At 45.7% G+C, this 22671-nt stretch overlaps 1 protein-coding gene across 2 annotated transcripts in view; it reads left to right on the top strand.

The window, feature by feature from the left end:
- Positions 1-16458, top strand: part of cdin1 (CDAN1 interacting nuclease 1) — a 67959-nt gene extending 51501 nt beyond the window's left edge. For both annotated transcript variants that reach the window (XM_083792886.1, XM_083792885.1), the window contains one exon: positions 15316-16458. In XM_083792886.1, the coding sequence (XP_083649012.1) occupies positions 15316-15490 (175 nt within the window). In that variant the 3' untranslated portion in view covers positions 15491-16458. The remainder of the gene's footprint in view (positions 1-15315) is intronic.
- The last annotated feature ends 6213 nt before the right edge of the window (positions 16459-22671 follow it).

The raw sequence follows: 22671 nt of genomic DNA, 5'->3' as shown, positions 1-22671 counted from the left end.
CTGTGCACAGAGGGTAAGCATGCTGGGGGTTGGGGTGCCGTTAACTCTAAAAAGTTGTCTTGAATTTTCTCCCCTCGGAAGATGATGTGTTTTTGCAATTCAAATATTTGCTCATTCTCCTCTCCATTGCAAAGCCCCCTTTGAAGCAGGAGAGTTCTATCAGGACCAATGACAGTGTGAGTGTGCAGCGTGACAGCGCAAGAGGCAGCTCCGGACTATTTCTAACTGCATATTTAAATAGCAAGGAAATCTAAAATGTATGCAAATTATGGCATGTTTTGCATGCTGGTATTTTTATGAATTGGAGGGCTTGCATATTCAGGTAGTTTTCAGTACGTGCCTGGCTTTAACAACATTAATCAGAATGACTTTATATGCTCACCGCATCCTTGATCTCCTTCTAAACAAACATTTCTGGGTGCAGAAGGGCCTGCAATTTGGCACATTTACGTTTGATGAAAGGCTTGGTTAATGTTTTGTCCATTTTAAGTGGAAAGACATACTTTGGCCCTCAGGCTTTAAAGGGGAAACGGAAAACGTGAACACTATATGAAGTCTGAATACTTTTGCCATTTAATCTGATTATTCCTCTGCTTCACATGAAGGACGTGCCCTGCCACCTGATCGCTTTGAGATGCATCATCATAGCTAAATCTGGGGTTCCCTTATATTGCGGGGGTGTGCTTCTTTGGAATTCAATAGAAATAATCTATGTATTTACTTTATTGAGTGAATGCACAATGGCGTGTGTGCATGTGTGGGTGATGCTGGGAAGGCATCCATGTTCACTTAATCTCCAGCTGTGCATTCGGCATGAAGAGCATTAAACCTGAAGACCGAGCCCTGCAAATGGGCCGTAAGCCTGCCTTGCCTCCTTAAGGTACAGAAAATATAAAATAATTAATGGAATTGTCATCTCGATGAGCAGCCCTTGCACTCTGCACCCTGTAATTCCAACCTATTTCTCCCCTTCCCCTCGCCACAAATTTTCCCTTTTTTTTCCTAAACAGCAATTAATCTCATTTTTAGTCCAATTTCCACCCCTCTCCTAGAGTCAGAGCAAGTCCCCTGTTTTGTTCCTATTTGGCTTGGTTCCTCTGCATAGTCATTAAGGGCCCAATTAATGTCACCCTTTAGCTGAAGAGTGCTCATTTTTATTGGGGAGCTGACAGTCGCCGCCATGAGTGCCGCAGTGTAATATGCATTAATTGCCCCGTAACACTGGTAATTACCAGTTCTTCAAGCCTCTCGGTAAACTGTCATGCCCAGACACGACTGCTTTGAAATAGATTACTCATTAGGGGGACCTGCCCTGTTTTCCAATGGGGGCTCGCTGGGTTGGCATAAAAAAGGAAGAAAAATCTGCTGCTTGAACAAATAGTTGCCAAGAGCAATTTCCTATTACAACTTCTCAGTGACAGCTTTTCTCACTCTTTTTTTCTTTTTTTTTCTTTTTTTGTGTCTCCTCAGATGACATTCCACCCGTCAGTTGAGGTGAGGGTCAGTATAGCGGAGACAGAGGCCCGTCACAGATCTTGTTGATAGCGGCTGGTTTGTTTTACCACAGGTTGACTCCTTATAAGAACACCTGTTCTGGGGATTTGTCCCGTTTCTGCAGAATTCCCCTTCTGTGAATATATTTTAGTTTTCTGTGCCACATTGTACAACAATGCCCTTTACTGCTTCTTACAGTATATCCTTCGTCATACGATAAATTGCACAAAAGAAATCTCTACTTGCTCCCCATTGGGATGCAAGTCATGCAACGCTTTGTCAACTTGCAAGTCTGCTATTTGCCTGAAATGGGGACACCAGGGTTAATGTGGTTAATGCTTAGAGAGCGCAGAGTATTGTAGGTTAAGACCATTGAACGTGTCAATGTTGGTGTTTGATCTGTGGCATTCTGGCCCTCTATACATAACATCAAGGCAGTGTTGATGTTATGAATTCTTGTTCAAATATTGATGCTGACCTTGCCTGTGTCTTGTGTGTGTGCACTGTGGATTCCCTATGTCTTTTAAACATTTCACAGTTCCTGAAGCCTTGTGTAACTGGAACAAATTAATTGATGGTGAATACAAATACATGTATTAAGAACTGGTTAGAGACAAAAGCTGTAGATGTCGTGTGGGTGTCGCCGTTGTACTGCGATTAGATAGTATAGACGAGAGATCAAATCAAACAATGTCAGCTATCGCACATCTTCCGCAAAGAGAGGTGTTGGCCTGTTTAGTCATGCTAGAAACAATATTTAGATTACGCCACAGTTTTGGTAAACCCTCCAAGTGTGCACTGGGTGGATTTCTCTCCTTCCATTCCTTTTTTTCCCCCTTTTTTTTCCTAAAGCACCTTTGTGTCATTACCCATTTACTATAGCAAGGAAAAGAACAGAATGTGAAGACCAGAAGAGCCTCTCTTGCATTCACACTAACACACACAGACGTGCACACACACACACACACACACAGAGAGCTTCACACAAGCGCTGCTTTTGTTTTATCTCCCTTATAGCACCTGCTTCAGGCAATCTGCTCCCACTCGTCTTAAATGAATTTTGTCATGGCCCTTCAGATTCTCAGCCAGCGATGCGCTAATGAAAGGAGATAGTACAATTTGAACTGACCAGGTAGCAGCCAGCAGTGCACAGCTGAGAGCAGTGGGGACGGGGACGCATCCCGCCTGGAAACAAAAGACAAGTCAACCGTCCTATCGCTGATATACCCATTACGCTTCTCATTAATACCCCCCAGCCCTGGGTGTGTGTGTGCCTGCGTGCGCCTGTGCATGCGTTCATCTGTTTGTGTTGGTCAGGCACTTATTGAATTGTTTATGACAGGCCTAATTGGGCTAATTGAAGACATTAAGATTACCTGTCAGCTATGTGTATCCAGACTCCCCGCCTGTCTGACAACTTCTGACAAGTGAGGGACCCCGTAGCATCCGTCATGATGGCACCTTCCCAAGCCATAATAGGGACAATTGGGGCCACTCTAATTTGATGTGGACTGCCGTGTGTGTGTGTGTGTGTGTGTGTGTGTGTGTGTGTGTGTGTGTGTGTGTGTGTGTGTGTGTGTGTGTGTGTGTGTGTGTGTGTGTGTGTGTGTGTGTGTGTGTGTGTGTGTGTGTGTGTGTGTGTGTGTGTGTGTGTGTGTGTGTGTGTGTGTGTGTGTGTATATGTGTGTGTCTCTCTCAGACAGAGAGACAGACAGAGAGTTGGGGGGCTCCAGGCGAGGCCAGGCTAATGGAGTCCCCTTTGGCATCCTGACAGAGCGATGAGGCTGTTTGAGGGGAAAAGTGAAAAGGGCTTTCGAGTGTTTAGGGACATGAGAGAAAAGGTGCTCCGGGTGACGGCCTTCAAAGAGTGACTGACAAGGGAGAGGATCTCGGACATCTGTGTGTCTATGGCCGCACACTTGTGGGGGAATAATGGCCGATCACCCATTCCGTTAGATAAGAAGTAATAAAACCACACCTTTTGAAATGTTGGACTCAAATGGAAATGTTTGATTATCAGTCAGAAATATTTTTGTATATAATATTTTGTATTTTGTTTCCATAAAATCATTCAGATAATATTCTTTAAAATATTGTGGAATGTGAGGTAATATTAATTGCAAACTAATTTGAGTCACGTTCCCCACCTCTCACATTCATCGTAGAAATCTAAACAATTTATCGAAATTGATACAGTGAATATTCATACCTTTGAACCATCTTTTTAGCTCAAGGCTAAATAATGAATAATGAAATAAAGATTCAAGGACTAGTTATCACAGTTCATCATGTAATAAATGGCAAAAATACATTCAAAAGCTTAAAGCCATTGGTTTGGTTGTCTGTTTGCATTTGCAAGAATTGGTTTATTTTAAGGGTCTTGAGGATTAATGAGCGACAAGTGCAACTTGGTTGATGGTATCTTGTGTTTTTCCACCAGTCCAGTGTGTTTATTCTAGTAATCAGCCATGCAATGGCGCACGCTATTTGTAATGTAGGGTTGCCTGGTTTTAACAACTTAAGCCCTTTATATTTTGTCATACAGAAAATAGCTCATCTTAAAGCTTGTAGATCTGATATTCACTATGTATTGTTAACATTTTAAAAATGTTTGAACATTTTAGACAATTTGCTGAAATGTTTTGAAAGGGTTCACCTATAATGACATCCCAGAAGCGGTGATTTCAGGTTGAAAGTGGTTAACCAGAGTGCTGCCCTATCTTCTTGAGGCTTAGGGAATGTGCCTGTGCATATCTATATCAGCTATTCCCTTTCTCTTCCTCTGTACTCCTCCTGCTCTGCTCCCTCCTCAGTGTGGGCATTGTGTGGGGCTTTGCAGTGTCATCGGTGCGACGGATCAACGCTGTCAGCCCCGGAGATCCCTCTGTTTGTTTTTTCTGCTCCAATAGGGGTTAAACTGTCAAGTTGACAACTCGCTAGACCCTTGGACCCCCCCACCCCACTGCCCCTCTCTCTCTCTCTCTCTCTCTCTCCCAGTTGCTCCCTCCTCCCCCCTGTCCAGCTCCATCCCCAAACAAGTGAAAATCAATAGCAGATTGCCTGAGGACCACTGTTTGGTGTGGGCCTGACCCTTCCATGTCCCCCACTCTGCTTCTTTCATTACATGTAGCCCACTATTTAACTTCAAGCCTGATCCCTTGCCTAATTAGTTTCGCTGGGTCTGTCACTGAGCTTTGAGCCTGTATCGCTCGCACGCGTGTGTGTGTGTATGTGTGTGTGTGTGTGTGTGTGTGTGTGTGTGTGTGTGTGTGTGTGTGTGTGTGTGTGTGTAATATATATATTTGTGTGTGTGTGTGTGTGTGTGTGTGTGTGTGTGTGTGTGTAATATATACAGTATATATATATATATATAATATAGTATATGTGTGCGTTTCTCTAGCTTCAGTATGTTTGTACGTGTGTGTGTGTGTGTGTATATGTGTGTGTGTATGTATATATATATATTTATATATATATATATATATATATATATATATATATATATATATATATAAATACCATATTAAAATTGGCTTGGGAAAGGACGGGCTGGCTGGCAGACCTCTGACTCATGGCTGAGTCACCATGACTCAGCCATAACCATATAAGGAGTTCCCAATGCAGCTATGCCCAAATATGGAGTGTGTTGTCTGACCTCAATGTGTCGTCATGGCATCAGGCACAAACAAATCAGTCAGCTCCATATATTGGCATGCCCATATGGGGCAATCGGCAGTGCAACGTACTGTAGGTGTGAGGACCCCGAACCTCTAGTGTGTCTATGTATACTGTATAAAGTTACAGTACATGTGGAAAATCAGTCAGAAATGAGTGCTCGTTTTCCGGCTGGCACGAGATGGAGTGAGCGGGAGGCTGTGGCGTTGCAACCCCCAACCCCATCCCTGCACCGTTCTCCCAGGAGCACACCACGGCCGGCTAAAAGTCGAATGCTAGCCGAACGCTGATGCCGAACATAAAAATAAACCACTGATTATTTTGGCGAGCGAAACTAGAGCTAGTCACTACTAAGCTAAGCGTCTATAACAGGTGGACCCCGTCCAGCCCCGGCCTTGAGCCGGCTGCCGGGGCATACCTGGGAGACGGGACGGGACCCTGAGGAGTCTCAATGTAAATAATAATTACAATATTATATAAATTATTATTTAAAAATAATATATATATATAATAGATATATATAGATATAGATAGATAGATAGATAGATCTTTCTCCATCCCTCCCTCCCTATCACAAACACGTGTGCGCGCACGCACACAGATACTTGCCTTCTGGTCAGGGGCTGTGAGTAATAAAAGGACAAATCCCAGCTCACACACAGAAGCTCTTGCTGAGGGCTTGAGTGGGGATCATTGTTTTGTTTGCATAGCAAATTTTTAAAAACTACAATGAAATTTGATTTGCACCCCAGATCATCAGAGAAAACACAGGGGATATCCTGCATGGACCAGCGCTAATGTTTGCTCTGCGGTAGGCCTGTCCCACATGCATACTACCCACTGTTCTGTTAAGGAGAAGAGCTCTAGCCATCCTCCTCATCAGCTCCAGACTCTAACTCACCCTCAGGCTCCAGTTTAACCACTTAAACCCTCTGTTCTTAGTGCAACGGACCTGAGTTAACAACCGCACTTGGATCGCATTTTTCCGTCTACACAAAGTCTCTTCGCTAAAAATAACCGATCTACAAGCTCACGTTGCGAGCTTCTATATCTGCTATTTTTGCCAAAAATGAATTAATTATACTGGGGTTTTTTTCAATTAATTGTACTATATCTGCTAAAATGTAATAAACAATTAGTACAATTAATTCATTTTGTAATTAATTAAAATGTACTAAATGTAAATTGGTATTTAAAAATGTATTAGCTTAGCCTGAGATATCAGACATCTGTCTGTTGGAGGTCTGTGTGTGTGTGTGTGTGTGTGTGTGTGTGTGTGTGTGTGTGTGTGTGTGTGTGTGTGTGTGTGTGTGTGTGTGTGTGTGTGTGTGTGTGTGTGTGTGTGTGTGTGTGTGTGTGTGTGTGTGTGTTCATGTACCACCCACATATCCAGGTGCCGCCAACACACCAGCCTGGTCGGTCAACCGCTGACAAGCCCCAACGACATGTCGCCCCCCCCTTGCCCTGGTCCCCCCCGGGGGCTAAAATTACCCTCAGGAATGTAAACAAACTGCCGAGTAAGCACAGCGCTTTCTGTGGCCCTTCGCCTGCGTCCATCTCTAAATGCCCACCCACCCCCCACGCTAAACTGGGACAGTTCCATTTCAGAATCAGAGGCCAAGGTTGATGGCTGGGATACCATAACTTGGCATGGTTTAGTTTTAGTCATGGCAACTGTCTGTCCAAGTTGAAACTCTGACTCTGTCTCACTGTTTGGTCTCAAATGTTGGACATAAACAACGTAGCCAAGAAGTACTATATTTTTCCCCATCTCTTTCCTTCCCATATCTCTTTACATTTTCATTTTAGCAGACACCCCAGCCTTTTGCGCCGATTCATTAGGTGTGTGAAGTAGTTGTAAGCAATAGAGTCTGGGTGGAGAAGTTCAGAGGGCTGGGTGCTGACATGTTGATTTAGTGGTGGTAACGCGACTGCACTTCCAAAGGTGCTGACTTGGACGAAAGCCAGACCCCCTTTTTCTCCCAGGGAGACATTAGAGGCCGCACTCTAATTTTGGGCCTGGGTTCGTCTCATAGATGCAGAGGCCAGAAGGCCTTAGACAACAAACATTCACACCTGCCTCTCCATGCCCTAGTATTGATTCAGCCTCCAGTGAAGGAGGAGAAAAGTTAAACCTTCTCACAGAGGGATTGAGCATTAATACAAATGGCATATTGTGTTGATGGAATTGAAGTTCCCATGTACAGCAATATGGAATAGTCTTGGAGTGGTGGCAATGTGCACCAAAAATGCATACTGTACTGTGTTAATGTTTAGATGTTGTACAGTTGCCACAGCTTGAGATATCCTGTATTTTAATTATTAGCATAACTTGGCATATATTAGCATGCTGTCATCAGTGACAATGTAGGTCTCTAAAATGTGTTTCCAAAACATGCGGTAGCTGTTATACCATTTTGGTAGATCTACCCTGCGTGTGTGTCGTTTATTTTTTGAAGTCAAAGTTGTGCAACTTCTTCTAATCAAATTAGTGCTTGCCTGTACAGTATATAGTGTGTGTGTGTGTGTGTGTGTGTGTGTGTGTGTGTGTGTGTGTGTGTGTGTGTGTGTGTGTGTGTGTGTGTGTGTGTGTGTGTGTGGTCAACACTGGATGTTTGTATGTTTATCTCCATAGATTAGCAAGATGGGAAAGACACACAAACGCATATCACATGCACACATCCGATGACCTCATCACACACATACACACACTCACACACACCATTTCTCTGCTGGACACATCAGTTTGCAGGCGCCCAGGCCAGCCAAACTAGCCCCTACTAAGGCAGATAGGGTTACAGTCCAAACTGTTGTTGATTAGGGCTGTGGCCGTAGTGGGGGATCATCCCAAATTGAAAACACATTAGCCGGCTGGGATAAGGGCAGGGATTAGGGCCGGGGCTGTGGACTAGTGCTCGATCGAGGCACGGCGGCAGACAACAAAATGGCCGTTCCTTCGCCTGCCTTTGACTGAGTTTCCCCAGAGATGGGAGGTAATTATCGGCTAGGGCTGCTGGGAGTTCACAATAACAGGTTAAAGGAGCGTGTATCCCCCCGACGCTGCGATCCTCTCTGTCTGCAGACCCCCATACCTACCCAGCCCCCAGCCTACACCCTCCGCTCGCGCACACACACACACACACACACACACACACAACCACCACCGCGGGAGCTTCCTGTCTCAGAGCAGAGCTTACAGACATGGGGATTTATCAAAGGCCAGAGGGGCTTTCTGAATACATCTCCAATAGTGCTATGGCCAGTGTTGGTTTGGGAGAGTAATAATCATTTTCTGTGAGAGCCTCTGAGATGCAGCCTTTATTTTGTCTTTTGTTCTGTGACTTTTGCAACCCTTGTTATAAGAAAATAAAAAAAGGCTTTCACAAAACATTATACCCAATAGGTTTATTAGAAAGGGATTTACACGCATAACACATTAACACAGTTAACACTTTTAATCACATATGTCATTGTAAGGTGACCCTGGTTTAACTCCATGGTATATCGGTAGAGGATACCATTTGTGGCCACAGCCATAATACAATTCAATCTAAGAGCATCAGCATCAAGGCTTAATGAATACCCACTCAGTGTGTCATAATTGAAGAGGTCAGTCCATTCTAGTGATGTAGAGGGCCATTATGGAGGGATGGGGAACTGATATCCGAGATGGAAGCTTCACGTGGGCATGCTGGCTGCCAGACTGCTAAGCCTACTGCAATGCAGAGAGAGCATGAAATGAAGAAAGTGAGGAGGATTAACACTAGAAATGTAGACTTTAAGAGAGAGAGAGATCCAAACAAGGTTTAGAGAAAGAATAATATAGAGAAAGTACAGTGAAAGGTTGTATAAGTCTTAGTGGGAGGGGTTTGTGGGAGCTGAGGTCTGTGCTGTCCTGTAATTCCAAACCACCAGCATTGTGTATTGTTCTGTTTTGTCAAAAGGGGATCATGAAGTTGTCTGTGACGGCTTGTTTTTCTTGTATACGGTATCCTTGGTGCTGTTGGGACCAAAATTACAGTCCTGAACCCCAAACAGACGAGCCCGTGGCCAGACCACACCTTGTTTGGGTTTGCGTCTCATCCGCAAGAGCCCCGACTGTGTCAGTGCGCGTTTGACCGTGACACTGTAGATCTAGGGATATAACAAGTGCCAAACATTCATTAACTCCTCCACTTCGGGTACAGCATTTGAGGGACGCTTGATTTTGGAACATTCTGACTAATCCAATCCAAATGGTGTTTTCAACAGCATTTTTTCTTTCTTTTTTCTGTGACTTGGTAGGCCACAAATGTAAATTAAATATTTAGCTTTTAGATATAATTTGAACTCATTCACAACTTGGTGTGTTAAACGGATTATCAATTCAGCTTCTCGTAACAGAATAGAGTCTGTAGGACAGTGCGTGATGCGTGATAAGATTGTAGCTAATTGTGAGAAGGTGGTGGAGGTCATAGGAGGTCATGGCTGGCCGTGAGGGCAGAGAATGTGATAATATGCCAGGGGGAGATAGAGTGTCCCAGGTTTTCAGAAGGCGTCAGGGTTGTGACGGCTGATAGTGCTGGGAGAGTGTTAGGGGGATTGGAGGATGAAGGTTCCTGGAGAGATATAGGCTAGGGGGTGCTAGGAAAATAAGAAGACTGTCATGAGGAGCTGTTTGAGGAATCTACTGTTCCACACAGTGTTTACTACTGAAGTGGTCTGGCGATCCCCAGGGGCACTCAGCCCCAGCCAAATGAGGAATTGTTTAATGTGCTATAATTAAATTAATTTTTAATTATTGTAATGTTTTTGAGGGGCACTAGTCCCTCCTATATTCAGCTTTTAGTGAATATAGGAAACTTCGTCCTACACAAAACATTAAATTCCCATTGACAATGAATGGAGAATTTTACGTCAGTTATATGCATGTATAGAATATACTGTATGAATGTACCGGTATGTGTATATACCTGTATGTATATATATACCTACCTGTATGCTTGGTCACACAAGGTGCTACCCCCAGGGTTATAGATTGAACCGGCATCCCTTAGTGGTGGGTGGGCGTAAATTACCTCCTACTACAACGCACATAAACTCACAACACACTCCCTCAACTTGACCTGCTCACACCCCTAGTACTCACATTATTACACACACTCGCACTCCCTTATGTCAAGCCTGGCAACATTACGCCATTCATGCAGACACACACACACACACACACACGTATGCAGTCAAATAGTGCAGTCAAATAGTGTTTATCCATTTGTAACTCCTAGAGTGTACTCTAACCAAATGGACCCTTACAGGGCCGTTTGGTTATATTTGCAGACTCTGTGAGTTGAATGAACACTGAGGGTTTCATTGTGTGCTGTAAGCTCATCCGGTACCTACAGCAGTCACAAACGAAGACGAGCCACAATCCATGCCACGTCCCATTTCCAAACCACACTGACAGAACACATAAAACCGTCGGGGAGAATTATACCTGGCAGAAGATGTTTTATTCTTTATAGCCCTCCATTCCCTCTTAATGATGGTGCTCACGTACGTTCGGGCAACTCATTTAGTGTGCAGATCATCTGCTATCATGTCCACCTTGTGTTTTTGCTTTAGATACCTGCGTAGAATTGAACCTTTCCTCCGCTGTAAAGAGGTGAAGGGGTGGGAGGGGGGCGGGGTTGGACCAGGGGCCTATAGTGGCGTGCGTACTATTCATAGTTAATAACTTGTCTTTGGGCGACTGACTCTCCCCATTCACAGTGCGTTATTTATGGACAGTAGGATGTTCAGTATGTAGCAAGGGCTTATTTACCTCCCCGTTGGAGGCCACCCCTCCGGGCAGAACAAGCCTTTAAATATCCTGTTTGTGTGCGTGGCGGCCCGTGTTATCAGGGCTGTCTTTATCATCCGTCTGTCTGACCTAGGCTTCCAGCAACTCCTGCAGCTGCCGGGGCCATGCAGCGAGGCTGGATGTGCAGACAGACTTATAGTGACACCACAGAGGACCCTGTCACCTGGTGTGCAGGCACTGGATCGCTGGCCCCCCTACACACACAAACACAGTTATCCACTACCTACTTCACACCCTATAAATAAACCCCTATTAATCAGCCGCCTATAGCCAGGACTGACCACTGTTGTGACAGCAAGGACCGGGCCATTTCTCACCAAAACCCATACACACTCGCTGTCTTTTGCTGTACTACTGTATGCCCGCCCTCCCCTCCCACACACACACACACACACACACACACTTTCTTCCTTCCTTCTATGCATCCTCACAGCTGTCTACCTGCCACCCCCACCTCCACTTCTGTCGATTCTTATGCGATTTATACTTTGTGGCACGCAGGTGTCGAACACTAGTAAAATAGCAGATCTACAAGCTTAGCTCACAGCGTGTTGTGAAATTGTAGATCGGCTATTTCAATGCAAAACCATGGCCCACAACCAAGGATAAATCAGATGACTTGCGGGACGTCAAAACAGGTTCCAGACCAGTATTTCAGTGGAGAGAAAGTAAAGAAATGACAGGCTAAAACTAATGTTTGGCAGCGCCTTAACCGGTCTACCTACCTTCTGGCCTGACGTATGGACGCACAAAACAAAGAGGTCTTTGTGGGGAGACCTCAGAGCTGCCGGGTTCACCACCATGTGGAGGCTTACGCTATCTAAATCACTGCAGGGGCGTTTGTTTAAAATTGCCCTACGTGGTATGCAGTACGAGGTGAGAGTGTGTCAAAGTCGCAAGTAAATTCGTCTGGATTTTATTGATAATTTGTCATGTTGCGTAATGTATTTTGACAGAATTGTTCGGCCTCCAGTTTTCTAGACTTTCTCACCAAACGTGACAAATGCAATTAGCCTTGATCTCCGTTCTGTAGGAATGTTAAATGCAGGCCATTTTAGACCATGATATTCGACCATTCAGGAAAAATAATTATAAAGAATTATAGAGATTTAAACAAATTCATGACGTTTTGAAATGTTTAAATCTTTATTTTTCTCGTTTGCAATTTATGTTTTGGTAGAATACTCTTTTTCCTTCTTCCATTGCATTTGTGCCTGTGAGACTGTTTGCCTGTATTTAAGCACTTAACTTGTGTTGAGTTTGCTGTGTGTGTGTGTGTGTGTGTGTGTGTGTGTGTGTGTGTGTGTGTACTGTATGTGCATGTGTGTGCACGCAGGCAGCACTAATAACACTCTCACACACCATCTGAGGGTTTTTGTTCCACAGTGCCTTGCTCTCATTAAGCTGCCGTTGTTAGCTACCCGGCACCTGCTTTAAAAAGCAACCACCACCCGCTCGTTAACACTAACGACAGTAAGCCTTGGCAGCAGCGGTCCACGCGTCACCCAGGCTCGTCAAGTGTCCCCTTTACCCGAAATTAGCTCCATTTCACAAACAATTTCACCAACTCGTTACACGGTTAGGTGTTTATTGGAAGATGGCTGACTTTGTACTCTGAAGCGCTGCGTATAATAAGCACGCACCAGGTTAAGAGGATCCAGCCCACATAATAAGCCACAATTAGCACTACAAACTCAAGCCTCCAATCACCGCGTCAGCCCTTGTAACTTTCGAGGAAGTATATAAAGGGGCCTCCCCCGTATATTTATATTTACTCTCTCCCTGCTGATCGTGCCTGGATGCCGCTTAGAACTTTTTCTTGTGAATCTCATGCCGCAGTCGTCATACTCAGCCTTGACCCCCTGACCTTTCCCTACCTTTTCACCCCACCCCCATCAGAACCGCTGTTATTGTTTCTAGCCCTGTCTCTGTGATTTTACCTCAAGGTCCCCGTGGTATTGACTTGTATTAATTCTGAGTCGGATTCATAGTCCATTTATTTTCTTTACGGTATGGAGAGGCCTTGGTGACATTGCTCCCCTGTGTTTATAATTTTGCTTGTTTCAATTTGTGGCTGGCCTCCCCCGACAGGCCTGGGACATGATGTATCGTACACCGCCGCCTTATCTGTTGATGTACAGTTTTAACCTTTTCAGAAGGTTGCCTCTCCCCTCCCCCCCTCCCCCCCACAGCACCCACCCCACCCGCACCTCGCCCTCCCCTTACGCACCGCACCCTCCCCATCCCCACTCCCATCCACAACACGGGGGAATACGTAGAAGCATATAGCGGCACTCGGCAGAATATAAAGAGGAGCATAACCCCTTTTCTAAAGTCATCTAATGTAAATGTTTAGGTTTTGTTTCCATAACATTTCCATATTAAGAGTTGGCGGCCATGTGCAGTGGTGGACCTGGCCTGTGACGATGATGAGAGAGCGACTGAAAGGGGGCCTGAGCCCTGCGTAGCGCTGAGAGGCTGAGCTATGTGTGTGACATTGTGGTGAACTTGCAGTGTGCATCTGTGGGCTTTCTCCGGGGCTGTTAGCTTTGGCCCGTTCGCTCATAGATACAGCACCGTAAATCACACACTGTAAAACACGGAATGCAGATCGGGGTGCGGGAGCATGTATTGCTTTAAGGGCCTGTTGGAGGGAGATTGTGTGTGTGTGTGTGTGTGTGTGTGTGTGTGTGTGTGTGTGTGTGTGTGTGTGTGTGTGTGTGTGTGTGTGTGTGTGTGTGTGTGTGTGTGTGTGTGTGTGTGTGTGTGTGAGGGTGTGTGTGTGTGTGTGTGTGTGTGTGTGTGTGTGTGTGTGTGTCTGTTTCTGCGCACATATGTATGTACTAGCACAAGTACTGCCTCGAGGCTCAGTGGAAAGGGAAAGAAATGTGTGTGCGGCACAGTGCATGCGCATGTAGGTGGCGATGTCATGACAACCGATTCCAGGTTGTTGATGTTAAGATTTCATGTTAAGCAGCACCGAGAAGTTCAAAGGTTATTCATCTGATTATTTAGGATAAGGTCATAAACTATCACCGTGGGGAGGACTAACTATTCCTGTAATTATTAATGTGAGTATCAGTGGGTGTTGGGGTATTTAATATTTCAGTATTTTGTAATAGGAAATGATTGATGATGAGTTAAGTTCTTTCGTGCACTTTACCTTGGGGCTGAACTTCCTGATGTTCTCCGTGGCCCTTCGGACAGTTTCCTGTCTGGGTCTCAGGAGACCCCAACACACTGTTAACTGTCTGAGGATGGTGTCTGGGACCAGCTTACGGTCGAACCCCTCAATCTTTTTTTGTCTGAGTGGGGGACGAGGCGGCTCTCGACTCTCAAGAGTTCAACTGTGACATGTCTTTATGCATGGCAGCTAAAGTTCAAAGAATAGGTATGATCTATACGAGGCAAAGGGGGGCCACCGGCGGATCTTCGGGGCATAATAAATAGCTTGAAAGATGATTTATCGCTTTTGTCAGGAGAAGTAGTGAAATAACGTTGCGCATCCTCAGTGGGAAAAAAATACTCAATTTTAATTGCCTCTGCACTTTCAGCGGCCCTTCAGATATACGATAGGGCCTGTAAGACACAAAAGCTGAGAAGGATGAGAGGATGAGACTAGGAGTAGGAAAGGAGGTGGAGGAGAAACACCTTACATTAAAATACTGTCTGAACTTGACTTCTCAGCCGCTCTGTGACTCATTATTATATTTTGGGAATTGTGACGCTCGCCAACTCAGTCAAAGTTGCTTTAGCTTTTAAAGTGGACGTGAATGAAACAGCTGGACGCTGCTGGACTGGCTAATGTTGTCCTGGACTGGCTAAGCTCAGCGGATGTGGTGTTTAGGCCTCAGCCTTTCTGTTGAACTCTCAGTGGGCTCTGTTGTGTGCCGGAGGCTTCCGATGAGTGGTTCCTGAGGCCGTGCTCGGAGCTTTTGTTATTTCTTTGAATATTGTTATTTCTGTGCCATTGTAATATGATCGAGTGCATATCAGTGTGTCAGAAAGATCTTATCTCCCTGGCGGCTTTTTGTTTGATTCAGCACAAGTTTCCTGGACAGAGATCAAAGGAATGCTCCTCGCCCGACCTTATCTCTCGCGGATCAATCAGTCACTCGTACAGTGACTCCCCCTTCTTTTCCATCTCTTTTCTCACTCCGTTCCTTAACGGCGTCTCATTCTGTAACGTTCTGTCAGTCTGCATGCCTCTGTTGGGACTCTCACACTGACATGACGGTGGAGTCGAAACACAGGCTTTGAACAGTATTGTTATGTATCCTTTGTTATGTATCCTTTCTACTATACAGGTTTGGACCGGGCCTTGTGATCTACTGGTACGGCTTCATAGAAGAGCTGGACTGCCAGAGAGACAGAGGCATCCTGCTCAAAGACTGCTTCCCCACCGATATCGTCACTCTGTGCCTCGGCTCCAGTCAGGACGGGGTGGCACCAGACAGAAACACAGAGCAGGGAGATGGATAATGGAGTTGTGTGGTGGTGGTACTGGGCGGGAGAAAGGGGAAAATAAAGGTCAGTGAGGTGTGAGAGAAGGATGGGAGATGGGAGGATGAGAGAAAGGAAGGAGTGCAGGGGGTGGACATGTGGACCCGGAAACAATTTAGCCTTCCTGCAGCACGAGGCTACTGGCGGAAAGAAATCTCCCCTGAACTCCAACTGACCCTCTTGTGTGTCTCCCTCTGTCTCTCGCTCTCTCCCCTCCCTCTCCCATTCTCTCTTTTTCTCCTTTGCACTCCCATTCCCCCTCTCTGTCTCCCTCACCCTGCCTCTCCCATTCTCTCTCTCTCCCTCTCCCTTGCACTCTTGTTCCTCCTCTCTGTCTGTGTGCCTGACCCCGCCTCTGCAACCACTACATAACACACGTACACTTTCTGTACCTCTGCCAGGCCGGTGGTTTAGGGTCAGGTTCACAACCCCCCCTGTTTGAGAACACTGTCTTTGGAGCGTTTCCTGGTCAACTCTCTGCCCCCTGTGCGGCCCGCTGGAGGTGGACGGCCAGGAGGCCAGTGGCAGGACACAGTGGCCTTTCCTTATCAAACCAAAAGACCCTGTCCTTCGTCGCCCTCCCGCCCCCCCTCCTCCTCCTCCTGCACCTCCTCCGTTCTGTAGGCAGATAAGAGAGGTGCGGTTCAGGGGTTCGGAGGAGGCCAGACTCTCACCTACGTCACTCGGTGCCCTCTCAGTCAATCTGCAGGAGGGAGCAGGATCCAATTCTGATTAAGGTCGGACCCTGCAATGACCTCTCCATCGTACGCTGTAGAATTTGTTGATTGTAAATGTTAATGGTCGGTGATAAATTTAACTCACATCCTTACAGTGTCGGTGGAGAACTGCGAAGCATTCCTGTTTGGTTCCATAACTGTTTACTACAATAATATGTCAAAGTGTGTAAATTAAATGTTTTTATGTTCTGTTCTACTCAAAGTGTTGTCCTCTTGTCTGATGTATGTATGCCTATACTTTTAATGGATAAATAAATATTAAATAATTCATCATTTTGACCTGCCATGAATACAATCTGTGAAACAATTGAAGTCTGCTTATAATATGCCACACAAGTGGTACAGGTACATCAAAACACCTGATTCCCACAGCAGATGGCGGAGAGCTGGTACCGAGCAATCGTCGTCTGTAGCACATGTTTACGGCCCGGTCCCTTTTATGAGCAGATCCTAATGGAAGAAACACAGCTGGGCCAGAGGAACCAGAAGTGAACGTAAAGTTGAATGATGTTTTTAGAGGCAGATATGCACTGGGGGTCCACGTTTTGTTCTGGTCACTTACAAAGTAGACCAAAGTAAGTGGAAAAGTTAGACGGCCTGCCATCATATCAGAGAAGGTAATATGTAACATGTTTTATTATATTACAGCATATTTGAGCTAAAATACGGAATCAAACATATATTTTACCACCACTGTGGAGAGAGATGGTATATTTTACATCTATAGGTTCCATGACTGTTCTATTTGTCCTGCAGAAACACTCCGGCTGAGAGAGTGAAATAGGAGTTAGATCATCATAAGCTCTCCTTCACCCCTGTTCTCTGCATCTCTCCCTCTCATCCTCCTCACTACAATGTAATCATACCCAGACCTGAACTTTTCATGTACAGTCATTGAAGAGAGGAACACTCCCACCTCCAGAGCAGATATACCCTGTATACCTTACTGTGTGTGTGTGTGTGTGCGCGTGCGTGCGCCAGCTATAGAGTTGGAGAGATATGGGTAAGGGGGGTTAAATACCAGTAAAGTGTTGCTTGATTTGTTACCCTTAAACCTCTAACCTTTAGCCGGCTCCCATCTAGGCCTTGATCCCTCCATGAGGAGGCCGATGGGGTCAGTGTGGGGTCACCAGGCGGCCGTGGCTTCCTCTGTCAGGCCCCCTGCTCCATGTGGTACAAAACAACTGTCCCCATGTGTCCAGTTAAACTAGGCCCTATTGCCTGGTCGTGGAATGCTTAGACATCAGTTTATGGCTCCTCTCGGACACAAAAACAGAGACATTTTACTCGGAGAGGGAAAATTCTGTGTTGAATAAGGACAGAAAAAAATGGAAAACAGCAGATTCAGTTCCTCTTAGGTTTCAAGCCTTCCTGCCATTGTTTTCCAAGATGGCTGTCGCACAAAAGAGGAGCGGGGGTCAACTCCTATAAATTAGTTTCTGCACACAATGCAAACCAAATACAGCTTTTTTTAAACCCACTTCAAAGGCACGGGCCCGCCACCCGCGTCAGCTGACGAGATTTCCATGATGCGAGTGCAAATATAGGAAGAAAAGGTCCCATCTGATGATTTTGAGAGCCAGACGTCTTTATTTGGTGTTTTCCTTGCCCTTGTCTGCCGTCTCCTTTTAGATTCATTGTTCTTGTCACAACAATGGGGCACTTGAGCGCTCTCCAAATAAGGCCACTGGAGAGGCTGCTTCCTGAGGCCAGGAGCCTCTCCGCTCTGGAGTAATGTGATCCTGGGCTCAGATACTGGAGAGGCACACAACATCCACTGGGAGCAACATTCACTAGACTCACTTAGCAGGAATACTCTGACATCTTCACCCACAAATTTCAAGAAACACTACAGTGGGGGGGAAAATTAAGAATTCATTACATAAAAATGTGGGTTTACAGTAACACGTAGGGCTTGTGATATTCTATGCTGGCTGAAGGGGAATAACTTGAAACTATCAATCACGTGAGTTTAGTTTAGCCTATACAGAATCTGCCAAGAAGCTTTTTGGAAAACTGTTTAATTTCATACGGCATTCTATACTGTTCTTTCTGAGTCAAATCTGAGAGTCCCGCATGTCAGATCAGTGTGATGCTCCTCGCTGTGTCCAGCCTATCTGGCTCGGACCCGCAGGCTATTGGAAATCCACTGCCCACTCAGATGTACATCTTGGCCCAATCTCTTCCAAGTCCTGCTGTTTTATCCCTCTTCAGCCAAGCTGCTAGATAGACCACTGAGACTGGGGGAGAATGAGACGGCGCGAGAGAGAGCCATAGGGGTAGGTTAGGTTCCATTCCTCCAGCAGACCACCAAACAGACTTCCTCCAAGGTGCTGGGTTATTTATGTGGAGAGCTGTGGCCTGTTTCTGCCCCCCGGCAGCACACTGCTCTTAAGAGGGGATCCTCTCGGCCTCCTCTGGACAGCCAGACATCACAGGGTGGAAATAAATAAAACTGTGCTCGGAAGAGTTAAGAATGGTTGAGCCAGTTAGAATTAGAAAGTGTTTGTTTTTAACAGTGGTTGAATAACAGCAATGGGGAAAGAGATGGGGGCGTGGGGGTACTCACTAGAGTACTACTGAACTGGAATGGATACTGATTTTTTAAGAACTTTGTTTTGAGGTTTTTTTTATAGCAAGCACTGCACTATAATGAGGCTTTTTCTTTCAAAAGAACAGCAATGGATCATGATAAAATGGTCCTTGGTTTATTTAAAAAGACACAGCAGAGAAGGTTTGACTGACAGGGTGGAGGGCCAATGGTATGTTTGATGGGAAAACAAGCATGTTTGGCACGAATTTGGTCGGGGTGGTGGGGGGCTGTATAGTATGGGGTCTTGTGTACTTTAGCAGCGTATGAGTCACTGACAGTGTGGGACAAGCAGAATCCCAGAAACTAAGCTTCAGAGGTCTGAAGACCTGAGCACCCTGATCTCTCCTAACACTGACGTGACTCATGCACCCAGGGCTTGACCACGGAAATGCCCACATTTGTCTGACAGGCTTAATAAATTAGCTATTCAGAGTATTATTTGAAACCCCTCCTGGTAACTCAAGTCTCTTTCCGTGGAGATGAGACCCAAATCTCAGCATTGCTACTGTTAAAGCAATTGAAGAGTGTCGAATGGGTTTCTTGCTAATGGAGATATTGCTTCAGAGCTAAAGGTCCCATTTGTAAAAAGAGTGGAACTGAATGTCATGCCTTCAGATCCATTTGGAAGGCATTATTTGTAGTTCCTCTTATAGTGAGAGATGCTACGCTGTGTGTCTGCGGCTGTTAAGAGCCCACAATGTTCCCGGTTTAACTGAGATGCCATATATCAGCCATATTTACAGGGGCTATATTTGCTTGTCAGCTTTGATTTGTCCCTTTTCGCTGTAAACCGCATTGTCGTGCATGAAAGGGAAAGAGAAATGGTGGGAGCATGCCTTTGTGGCTGAGACAGCAGGGGCGACAGCCCGCATGGACGCTGCCTGCTCCACCGTCGCCCATTGGAAAGGTCAGCTCCCATGAGTGGCATTTGGACTATGACAGAAGTGACCCAGATACCGTGTCATCTCCCGTTCTTGGGAAGGTGTACACTGGTGGGGGGTTTCGTGTAGATCTGGTGACATCCACCGCTCCACGCTAGCATAGATATGGGTGGGACTGGGGGTGATCCTACCTAGATGGCAGCTATAGGGTAGACTCAGGAATGGTAACTGAAGCGGGGAGCGCTGTGGGCAGGGTTCGTGGTCAGTGGTAGAGTGCTACTGACGTTCTACAAGATTAGCAATATGACGTAGGAAAATATGATTCTGGCAGTAGTTCTAGGGAAGGGGGAGAGGGCTGTACCGCTGGAGACAGAATTTGATACAGGAAAAACAAACCCAGGCTCACTCGTTCACTGGTGTGTGTGCGTGTGCATGTGTGTGTGCGTGTGTGTGTGTGTGAGAGAGAGAGAGAGAGAGAGTGCCTGATGAGAGCTGTCGCGAGCTCGTTATTATGAAATAAATGTACTGAGGAGGTGGAACTACACTATGGGGGCGGTGGTGACCATGTAGAAATGAGTGTGGTTATTATGGGATGCATCAACCACAGCCATTGATTGGCTCTGAGAGCAGAGCCTAGATCCAGGACATCATCAGAACCACTAATCCAGCTGATAACAGTGGGCCTGGCGCTGCACGGCACGCGACACTAGGCCCACACTCATTCACGAGTACCCTTGCATTTGTCAAAACAAGCCATATGATCATATATCACGGTGCAATAAATCCTGGCCTCAAATCCTAACACAGTTGAGAGGAATCCTCCATTATGTACGGCCTCAGCTTAATTTTGGAAGTATTTGAAAGGGCAGATGTGATTGGTTATTTTATTAAATTGTTGCCACTGGCAACATAATATTTTTGCGCTGGAAAATTGTGGAGGGCAGGGTCAGAGACGGCAGTCTAGCCGGAGGAAAGGAGGAAGCATGAAGGGAGAAGGGAAGGAGGTTGAGTGGACTCATCTTTTTTTCTTAGCTTTTTTTTCCTGTGATGCTTTATGAGCATTTTGTTGGTCCTTCACTGTGCTGAGCAATTAACTGTTTGGCTGCAAGCATCGTGCCAGCTCCAGTGCTCCCCAGCCTGAGAGATGTTGGTCGTTTGTCACTTTTACAACTCATTTTCAACCCCAAAAACACTTCACTCTGGGGCTGGATACAACCTTGCCACAGCCATGTCCTTGAGTTCGGGCTGACAGGTAAATATACACCTCCGTCCAAACACATATCCCGTATCTTCTATATTTGACTTATGGGAGGTCGGCCCATGAGGGATCGATGTTGCAGTTCATTTTTAGAGAGGCGATGATGTCATGTTGCAGCGTGCTGTGGGTTATGGATCCACAAACCTGTTGCTGGAAGGAGGGAGTGATTATGTGAAAGGGGCCAACACGACATCTACAGTACTGCAGTGAACAGGCAGATCATTTTTTATTATATGTTTTATTTTTATATTTTTCAAACGTGAGTCAGTTGTAGAACAGGATTGTGCACATCTTGCACCTCTGCCACATCACATCACTTCACCGACAATATCCCCATCCCACAGGGGATCATAGTCAGATCGGACTAGAGCGTAGAATGAATGGGGAGATGTGATGTTTGTCATTCAAATGCGATGGATCACTTGAACCTCCATTGCCCTGTTGTAATGACCCTGTGTAAAGACCTGTAATGTGGTTTTCCCATTGGGTTCTAGGGAAACCCTAGCCAGGCCATTCAGGTGAGCAATAAAGTGCTTTTCACTTTCTGAAGACTTCCTGTCTCCAGTGGCGTCCTCCATTAACTCTTCACCGTCAAACAAGGGCCTTTCTATTGGCCCAGACGCTCTTTATCGCAAGCAGTTATTCCCCCAGGTAGGGCGCTACCTGGCCTCAGATAAGATAGGTATAGCCAGCCACCCGTCATTATTGGCAGATGAAGGCTATCTGAATATTGACAGCAGCTGATACCCCTTGTTGAGAAACAATGTTGCACTTGTTTGACAGTCGTTCACACAGCTTTTATTGTCTGGAGGGGGGGGGGGGCTCGGCTCCCCGTGAACATGGACCCAAATAGGCTTATGTCACAACTCGGCCATCCCCTGATGCTATTTATTCCCACCAGCTGCAGTGATGTGTTAAAAAAAAAGTTCTTGACACAAGCTATTGCTTTTCAGCGCTGAAGCTTCCGACTGCTAACAGGGCCCCTGCTATCTATCTGCTGCCCTGCCTCCCCAGACCCAGACACCATGGTGTGGTAGGGCTACATATCACTGCAGATACTCACACATACATTACACACTCAAGCATGCATGTGCAAACCGAGGCGGTTTTTTACAATCACATAAAAGTCTGCTCATAAAATTATGAACAGTGTTCATGTATGTCTCTATTGTCTTAGTGTTTCTTCAATAACAAATACACAGACACCTTCCCTTTCTTCACATCACCTGTGTGTGCTATAATGATATATGCCAACCCAAATATGGACAGACAAACCAAGGGAAAATCCCTATATGCAAGGAAATATTGGAGCCAAGTCACTGGGTTAACTCATTAGATAAGCAGAGAAGCAAACTTCCCCTCTCCTCTCTCTCTCTCTTGCACCTTTGCCTAATGATTGTACTGCATAGCCTACTTTATATTTTCTCTCTCTTTGCTTGCTCTGTCTCTTTATATTTCTCTGACACATAACCTATAGGCTACACACATTACACATAGCCTCTAACTCAGGCGGAGGTTGCCTTCATCGTGAAGGAAACCAACGCTTCTTCTCAAATAACAGTCTCCAGTCTGGCAGGCGAATGCCAACGACTTTTCTCTGGCTGATTGGACATGCAAAACACCTGGCAATATCTGAGCAACGTAGTATTATTATAAATTGATAGTCGGAGGCTACTTTCCGTGACGTTTTT

Source organism: Protomyctophum parallelum (genome assembly GCF_964188405.1).
Source record: "Protomyctophum parallelum genome assembly, chromosome: 20".
NCBI lineage: Eukaryota > Metazoa > Chordata > Actinopteri > Myctophiformes > Myctophidae > Protomyctophum > Protomyctophum parallelum.
Note: the sequence above shows the minus strand (reverse complement) of the source record. Positions and strands in the feature narration are given on the sequence as shown.